General features: G+C 29.4%; 1 protein-coding gene across 1 annotated transcript; it reads left to right on the top strand.

Annotated features, from left to right (window-relative positions):
* Positions 1-5,343: 5,343 nt before the first annotated feature.
* On the top strand, positions 5,344-9,503 carry LOC142231201 (uncharacterized). Its single transcript, XM_075301820.1, has 3 exons — positions 5,344-5,392; positions 7,868-8,495; positions 8,873-9,503. The coding sequence occupies exons 1-3, from the start codon at positions 5,344-5,346 to the stop codon at positions 9,501-9,503; spliced, it is 1,308 nt and encodes a 435-aa protein (XP_075157935.1).
* The last annotated feature ends 470 nt before the right edge of the window (positions 9,504-9,973 follow it).

The following is a 9,973-nucleotide window of genomic DNA, read 5'->3' as shown; positions in this document are numbered from 1 at the left end:
CACTGTAAACGCAGAAACCTGAACATGTAGTACGGTCGGCATATCTGGGTTAAATATGTGAAGATCCGCTACCCCCTTTTCAAAACAGGTTTTTTTCGCAATAACAAGCCATGAAAAAAACTTGTTATTCACAGCGACATATGGCAATTGGATTGCCATAACATATCTAGACCCAAAGGAAAAATTCCCCTTTCTTATAAGTATTTCCTTTTAGAGAAAATATGTCCGAATTTATGATAAATGACTCAACAATTGTCTCTAACCTGTTGTATTTGTTGTTAAAGTCTGACGTTTTGTTCCTCAGAAACGAAAACTCTTCATTCAGTGTAGAAATTTTTCTTAAATTCGAGCTTAGCCGCTAAAATCAAAACTGAATCAGTAAAAGCAGAATAAAATTATATAGTTTTGTTTATTTTTTATCCTATTTATTGACAATTAACAATTAGAAAACGACCTCAACCCAAAATAAGAAATAAATATATGTATTAAAACAAAAAACAAACAAATAGTTAGGTCGAAAACCTTAATTGTTAGTACCTTTATTTTTTGTATTTATCTTCATAATTTGGTATGATTTTAAATAAACTAATAATAATAAAACAAAAATTTAACTATATTAAGGCTATATATTTTTGGCACATTTTATTATGACTTGAAAAGGGAATGAGGAAGGGAATTTTCTTTAAAATAAATTAAATGAGCGAAAGGTTGTTCTAGAAGTTGCTCTTATCACTCGATTTCCTTCAATTTTTAATAATTTTTTGAACCAAAAAGATACATGGCTACACACAAAATTTTTTTTCTGGTTCAATCACGAAATTAATTGATCCAATTAATTTTTTAATTGTAATGTCTTCAATCACAGAAATGATAGTATCAATTAAAAAATTAATTGAAGGTCAATTAAAAAATTAATTGATACTATTAAATTTTGTGATTGATTTTTGTTTCAACTAAAAAAATTGTTGAATCAATTAAATTTTTAATTGAATATTTGTTAAAACTCAATTAAAATTTTAATTGGAAAAATTTTCGTGAAATTTTTTTCTGTGTATACAGGTTATATCAAAACTCTTTTGTATGATCGTTATGAAGACATTATACAAATTTCATTTTTTGATAACTCGATTTGCCTTAGTAGTTTTTCTTTACTTTTCCCCTAAAATCAATCATCATGGAAGTTTCCACAGATTTGTGACACATGACCAGTCAGTGGAAACTATGCCAAAAAACTATGAAATGGGTTTCATAGTACTCTGCTCCATTGTATTCTCCAGATCTGAGACCCAACAGCTATATTCTCAGTTATCAAATATACTCGGAACAAATTGCTGTCGAATGAAGAGTGGCTGCCAAAAATGAGGTCTATTTTAAAGTAGATATCGTGCAAAGTGCTACTAAAATAAAATTATGACAAAATTTTTCTATAGAAATAAAATGTTGACAAAATTTTCTCTAGAAACAAAATATTGACAAAATTTCTTATAGAACTAAAATTTTGACAAAATTTTCTATAGAAATAAATAAATAAATAAAATATAAAATAAATAAATAAAGACTGTCATCCACAATCGAATTACTGGGTTGCGGTAACAATTGCCGATCGCAAGGTATCTTAAAACTTCTTAGCAACGTCTTCACAATTGTAAGTTAGTCGATACGGGGTATATATTAAACAAAAAGGCCGATTAAATACGTATATAACTCAGTTTGACAAAATTTTCTATAGAAATAAAATTTTGACAAAACTTCCGATAGAAAAAAAATTTTGACAAAATTTTCTATAGAAATAAAATTTTGACAAAAATTTGTATAGTAATAAAATTTTGACAACATTTTCTATAGTAATAAAATGTTGACAACATTTTCTATAGTAATAAAATTTTGACAAAATTTTCTATAGAAATAAAATCTTGACCAAAATTTGTATAGTAATAAAATTTTGACAACATTTTCTATAGTAATAAAATTTTGACAACATTTTCTATAGTAAAAAATTTTGACAAAATTTTCTATGAAAATAATGTTTTGGTAGATGATTTATGGGGATCGGCTATAAATATGTAACTATAGGCCGATATGGACCAGTTTTGGCATGGTTGTTAGCGGCCATATGGTAACACCATGTTCCAAATTTCAGCAGGATCGGATGAAATTTGCTTCTCTTAGAGGCTCCGCAAGCCAAGTCGGGGGATCGGTTTATATGGGGGGCTATATATAATTATGGACCGATGCGCACCAATTTTGCATAGTTGTTAGGGACCATATACTAACACCATGTACCAAAGTTCAACCGGATCGGATGAATTTTTCTCCTCAAAGAGCTCCGGAGGTCAAATCTGGCGATCGGTTTAAATGGGGGTTATATATAATTATGGACCGATATGGACCAATTCCTGCATGGTTGTTGGAGACCATAAACAAACACCACGTACCAAATTTCAACCGGATCGGATGAATTTTTCTCCTCCAAGAGCTCTGGAGGTCAAATCTGGGGATCGGTTTAAATGGGGGTTATATATAGTTATGGGCCGATATGGACCAATTCCTGCATGGTTGTTGGAGACCATATACAAACACCACGTACCAAATTTCAACCGAATCGGATGCATTTTGCTCATCCAGGAGGCTCCGGGGTTCAAATCTGCGGACCGGTTTATATAGGGGCTACATATAATTATGGACCGATATGGACCAATACCTTCATGGTTGTTAGATACCATATACTAACACCACGTACCAAATTTCAACCGAATCTGATGAATTTTGGTCTTCCATGAGGCTACGGAGGTCAAATCTGGGTATCGGTTTATATGGGGGCTATATATAATTATGGACCGATGTGGGCCAATTTTTGCATGGTTGTTGGAAACCATATACTAACACCACGTACCAAATTTCAACCGAATCGGATGAATTTTGCTCATCCATGAGGCTCCGGGGTTCAAATCTGCGGACCGGTTTATATATGGGCTACATATAATTATGGACCGATATGGACCAATTCCTGCATGGTTGTTAGAGACCATACACTAACATCACGTACCAAATTTCAACCGAATCGGATGAATTTTGCTCATCCCTGAGGCTACGGAGGTCAAATCTGGATATCGGTTTATATGGGGGCTATATATTATTATGGACCGATGTGGACCAATTTTTGCATGGTTGTTAGAGACCATATACTAACACCATGTACCAAGGTTCAACCAGATCGGATGAATTTTGCCCCTCCAAGAGGCTCCGCAAGCAAAATCTGGGGGTCCGTTCATATGGGCGCTATACATAAAAGTGGCCCGATAAGGCCCATTTGCAGTACCATCTGACCTACATCAATAACAACTACTTGTACAAAATTTCAAGTCGATAGTTTGTTTCGTTTGGAAGTTGGCGTGATTTCAATAGACGGACGGACGGACATGCTTTGATCGACTCAGAATTTCACCATGACCCGGAATATATACTACTTTATGGGGTCTTAGAGCAATATTGCGATGTGTTACAAACGGAATAACAAAGTTATGGTGGAGGGTATAAAAAATCAATAGAAATAAAATTTTGACAAAATTTTCTGCAGAAACAAAATGTTGACGAAATTTTTTATAGAAATAAAATTTTGACAAAACTTTCTATTGAACAAAATTTCTTGTAGAAACAAAATGTTGACAAAATGTCGTATAGAAATAAAATGTTGACAAATTTTTCCATAGAAATAAAATTTCCAGAAAAATTTCTATAAAATTAAAATTATACAAACTAATATAATAAATAATAAAATTTTGACAAAATTGTTTATAGAAGTGAAATTAATAAAAATACCATCTTTTAAAAATTTTCTATAGAAATTATATTGTGACAAAATTTTCTATAGAAATAAAATTTCGACGAAATATTCTATAGATACAAATTTCAAAATTTTTACACAAATCCTTAACATTTATATAACTTCAACTATATTACCTAGTGCTATCACTTATAAGATCGTCTTGTGCTACGCTGTTATGAACTAAATAAAATATATTGGATTAAATTGGATGAATAAATATATTGAAGACTAGTGTGGAAGATTCAATTCACACCTGTACAGGTTTTAAATTTGAAAAACATATTTTTTCACCCTGCCAACCAATAAAATTTAAATGTAATTTTATTGCCTTTTAATTTGGTTGAGGCTTTTGAATTTTTGTTTTTAGGAATTTTTCCAAGGATGTAGTTACCACTAGAGCCGAAAATAATCTACCAAAATTGAGAGAAAATTTACCAAAAAAAACTACCAAACAAACAAATATTATATATTATATTAGTTTGTGAAGTTTTATTTCTTTAGAATATTTTGTCGAAATTTTAGTGGTAACTATATCCTTGGAAAAATTCTTAAAAACAAAAATTCAAAAGACTCAACCAAATTCAAAGGCAATAAAATTACATTTAAATTTTATTGGTTGGCAGGGTGAAAAAATATGTTTTTCAAATTTAAAACCTATACAGGTGTGAATTGAATCTTCCACACTAGTCTTCAATATATTTATTCATCCAATTTAATCCAATTAAAATGTCTGGGTTAAGGTTATATTCATTAATTTGAAGAAAAAAGAAACTCATATTTTCCAACTTTGTCTCCTTTTTTTTGAGATGCACACACAGGACTTGGCACAATGACATACAACACATTTACCATGTTGCTGAACTGAAACTTTTTAAGCACATTACTATTTCATAAAAATGAGCCATAAAAACATTACAAGGCCATCACCGTAGTCTTTGCGGCATACAACATGAGCAGTAATACGAGTGTGAAATTTTAATAGAATGCTGTGGTTATCATCTGAATTGAGCAAAAGTCAAGGCAAAATACCATGACAACAACCAACCAACACAAAATCAACGAATATAATTGGGTAGAATAAAAAATAAAATAAAATAAATTCCAACCGCATTTATATTTAACCACAGATGTTTGCAATCCTTAAGACACGACTACACGCATTTTCATTTACAAACTCACTTTTTCAGGATATCGTCTGGCATCTCTGATATTGAAGAGGCAGCGAACCTGGGCGAATTGGTAATGACATTAAAAATTTTCCCATTTCCATATACGTTTTTTTGTGTGACAAGTTTTCATTGCCGTTGGTGTTTTCCAGCTCCTTAATATGCCACTGAATGTTTTCGACATCATCCTCCGAAAAAACCAACTGGTGGATTGTCATCACTTTGTGAGAAGCCAATTTTCACCTGGTTTGTAATTTAATGTAATTAAGTCGTATAACTTAATTATGAGTTTAAATTAATCAACCCTTTTTGCACATTTACTGTCGGTTTGCAGATGAAGACCTTAGAACGATGACATACGCATTGAAGAATTTACATCGAGGTCGTTGGTGCACAAATGGTAACCTTGTGGCCATGTGAATATGTTAAACGAGTGAATTTGGTCGTCGTTTCTATTTGCTTTTTTTTGCCAAATTAAAACATCGTTAACTGTATGAGTTTTAAAATGGTGAATTTTCTAGCAAAACATATGCATAATAAACAATTTCTATCTACCCTCAAAAAAGATTAATTTGATCAAATGATTTTGATTTTCCCTTAAGGATTTTGGTATTAATTCTGTGTCAAAGATATGGCTTCTTCAAAATAAAGACTTTTTAGCGTCCTATCTGGCTTTAAATCTAGGAGCCACCGTGGTGCAATGGTTAGCATGCCCGCGATGCATACACAAGGTTGTGGGTTCGATTGCTGCTTCGACCGAACATCAAAAAAATTTTCATCGGTTGATTATCCCACCTCAGTAATGCTGGTGACATTTCTGAGGGTTTCAAAGCTTCTGCAAGTGGTTTCACTGCAATGTGGAACGCCATTCGGACTCGGCTATAAAAAGGACCACTGTGGAATCACAATGGACTGAATAGTCTAAGTGAGCCTGATACATCGGGCTGCCACCTACCTAACCCATCCTAACCTAACCCAACCTAACCTAACCTAGGATCAATACAATTTAAATTACGATACAGATCTCATTTAATAAACAAATGCCAGTTTCAAAATCTAAATTATAACAAATACTTCAAAGTACAAAATGCTTTCTTAATTCCAAAAAAATTAAACCAAAGATATAAAACTTATTTCTATTTTCTATAGAAATAAAACTTTGACAAAATTTTCTATAGAAATAAAATTTTCACAAAATGTTCTATAGAAATAAAATTTTGACAACATTTTCTACAGAAATAACATTTTGACAAAATGTTCTATAGAAATAAAACTTCGACAAAATTTTCTACAGAAATAACATTTTGACAAAATGTTCTATAGAAATAAAATTTTCACAAAATGTTCTATAGAAATTAAATTTTGACCAAATTTTCTACCGCAATAAAATTTTGACAAAATTTTGTATAGAAATAAAAATGTTCACAAAATGTTCTATAGAAATAAAATTTTGACAAAATTTTCTATAGAAATAAAATTTTGACAATATTTTCTATAGAAATAAAATTTTGACAAGATATTATATAGGAATAAAATTTTTACAAAATTTTCACAAAATCTTCTATAGAAATAAAATTTTGACAAATTTTCTATAGAAATAAAATTTTGACAAAATTTTCTATAGAAATAAAATTTTGACAAAATTTTCAATAGAAATAAAATTTTGACAAAATTATCTATAGAAAAAAATTTTGACAAAATTGTCTATAGAAATAAAATGTTGACAAAATTTTCTATAGGAATTAAATTTTGACAAAATTTTTTATATAAATAAAATTTTTGACAAAATTTTCTGTAGAAATAAAATTTTGACAAAATTTTATATAGAAATAAAATTTTGACAAAATTTTATATAGAAATTAAATTTTGACAAGATTTTCTATGGAAATAAAATTTTAACAAAATTTGCAATAGAAATAAAATTTTGACAATATTTTCTATAGAAATAAAATTTGACAATATTTTCTATAGAAATAAAATTTTGACAATATTTTCTATAGAAATAAAATTTGACAATATTTTCTATAGAAATAAAATTTTGACAAAATTTTATATAGAAATAAAATTGTGACAAAATTTTCTATAGAAATAAAGTTTTGACAAAATTTTCTATAGAAATAAAATGTTGATAAAATTTTTTATAGAAATAAAATTTTGACAAAATTTTTTATAGAAATAAAATTTTCACAAAATGTTCTATAGAAATAAAATTTGGACAAAAATTTGTATAGAAATAAAATTTTCACAAAATGTTCTATAGATATAAAATTTTCACAAAATGTTCTATAGAAAGAAAATTTTGACAAAATTTTTCTATAGAAATAAAATTTTGACAGACTTTTTTATAGAAATAAAATTGTGACACAATTTTCTACAGAAATAAAGTTTTGACAAAATTTTCTATAGAAATAAAATGTTGACAATATTTTTTATATAAAAAAAATTTTGACAAAATTTTTTATAGAAATAAAATTGTGACAACATTTTCTATAGAAATTAAATTTTGACAAAATTTTGTATAGAAATAAAATTTTGACAAAATTTTTTATTGAAATAAAATTGTGACAAAATTTTCTATAGAAATAAAATTTTAATAAAATGTTCTATAGAAAAAAATTGAAAACATTTTCTATAGAAATTAAATTTTGACAATCTTTTCTATAGAAATAAAATTTTGACAAAATTTTCTATGGAAATAAAATGTTGACAATTTTATTTCTATAGAAAATTTTGACAATATTTTCTATTGAAATAAAATTGGATAATATTTTATATAGAAATAAAATTTTGACAAAATTTTATATAGAAATAAAATTTTGACAAAATGTTCAATAGAAATTAAATCTTTTAAACGATTTCTTCTTAAATTCTGTAGAGGATCTGAGAGGGGCAATAGAAACTATTCCCGGTGATGATTGTAATAATCTCAGGACGATGTGCCGCACTGTGAGCAGATTTGTGCTAGATCGTGTCGAGGTTTTGGAAATTGATGAAATTGTGAGGAATTTGAAGCGGAACACTTCTGCAGGATATGATGGAATTTCGGCAGACATTTTGGTTCAATGCCGGGAGTTGTTGGCCCCATCCTTAGTGTCAATCTTTAACAATATTGTAGATAGCAGCAGCTACCCCGATTGTTTAAAAATAAGCAAAGTTACACCGATTCCAAAAGTGTCAAATTCTACGCAACTTCATCAATTTCGACCTATATCTGTGTTGCCAGTAGTGGATATTGTTGTCGAGAAATTGATTCAAGCCAGGATAATGAAATATCTTGAGGAAAACGATATCATTTATAAATATCAGTTTGGTTTTAGGAGAGGTTGCGGGACAGATGAAGCAGTGCTAAATGTGTTGAATTATATATACTGTAGTATAGATCATGGTTATAGAGGTGTAGGTGCCCTATCTTTAGATTTGACAAAAGCCTTCGATATTGTAGATCATCACGTACTTCTTCGGAAGTTGTCACATTATGGTATTCGAGGTGATGAATTACAATTGTTTAGAAGTTTTTTGACAAATCGGAGGCAGTATGTGGTAGTATCTGGAGAGGAAAGTAATGTATCAGTCGTAAGGCATGGAATTCCGCAGGGAAGTTGCTTAGGTCCACTACTTTTCCTTATATATATAAATGATTTATCCAATCTGGGGTTAGATGGCCGGATGTATATGTTTGCAGATGATATATGTCTGCTTTACCTTTATAGAAACGACGTGACATTAAAAAACACTATGGAAAGGGATATGGCCTTGATCCTTGAATATACGAGGTTAAATAAGTTAGTATTAAGTTCGTCGAAGACGAAATTGGTGCGTTTTAGACCGACTTCGAACCAAGCTGTTAGTGAGTTTTCAATATCCATCAATGGTATTGTAGTTACGAAGTCAAGGAAGTGAAATATTTAGGTATATTACTTCAGCATAATTTATCTTGGGACTCTCATATATCTAGTCTGAAGAACAAAGTAGCTCCAGCGTTAGGAATTCTTTTTAAGATGAGGTACCTTTTGGACTCCAAAACTAAGATGATGCTATATCAGTCATTGGTGCAGAGTCATCTTGGTTATTTGGCAGTCATTTTTGGATGGAAGAATACCTCAGCTCTACGTTCCTTACAACGCATTCAGAATAAAGCCCTCAAGGCCGTCTTTAACTTGTCCATGAGGTTTTCGACGATACCACTATACGCGGAAATTTCTAAAAATATTTTGCCTGTACATGGTTTGTATAGATATCAGTTGTGGCTATATATTTATAAGACTGAGAAAAATATCGGCTATTCTACGTTAAAGTTTTCCAGGAATCAATCTGCTTTTAACACTAGAAACAGAACATCTTTAAGGGTAGTGAGGTGTAGATTGGAAATTACCAAACAGAGAATTGAGTTCATTGGTACTTCCCTATTTAATGCCTTACCCCATGATGTGAAGCATGCATCTAATATATCGCTGTTTAAGACCAAACTTAAGAAATATTTGCTTGAAAATGTTGAGATACTTTTAGCTTAAATTACATTCAAAATTTATGGTTTATGGAATGGATTTATTTTTGTAATTTCTTTTTATTATTTTTTTTCTCTTTCTTTTTGATTTTTTAATTTCGTACTTATATTTTTAAAATTATAATATATTAAAAACATTTATCTTTGTCACACATTTGCCAACTTGCCTCAAAAATGCCTTAAGGCGCTGAGGCCTTAACATTATTGTAAAGTTTTTAATAGAATAACAAATAATATTAATAAAAAAAAAAAAAAATTGACAAAATTTTCTATGGAAATTAAATTTTGACCAAATTTTCTACAGGAATAAAATTTTGACAAAATTTTGTATAGAAATAAAATTTTTACAAAATGTTCTATAGAAATAAAATGTTGACAAAATTTTCTATAGAAATAAAATTTTGACAAACTTTTCTATAGGAATTAAATTTTGACAAAATTTTCTATATAAATAAAATTGTTGACAAAATTTTCTTT

This window comes from Haematobia irritans, chromosome 3 (genome assembly GCF_050003625.1).
Source record: "Haematobia irritans isolate KBUSLIRL chromosome 3, ASM5000362v1, whole genome shotgun sequence".
In the NCBI taxonomy this organism is placed as follows: Eukaryota; Metazoa; Arthropoda; class Insecta; order Diptera; family Muscidae; genus Haematobia; species Haematobia irritans.
Note: the sequence above shows the minus strand (reverse complement) of the source record. Positions and strands in the feature narration are given on the sequence as shown.

Coding starts and splice junctions, on each gene's coding strand:
- LOC142231201 (XM_075301820.1), top strand. CDS start 5,344: ATGACATACGCATTGAAGAATTTACATCGAGGTCGTTGGTGCACAAAT. Junction 5,393..7,867: donor AGGTCGTTGGTGCACAAATG/GTAACCTTGTGG, acceptor TAAATTCTGTAG/AGGATCTGAGAGGGGCAATA. Junction 8,496..8,872: donor CGAGGTGATGAATTACAATT/GTTTAGAAGTTT, acceptor ATGGTATTGTAG/TTACGAAGTCAAGGAAGTGA.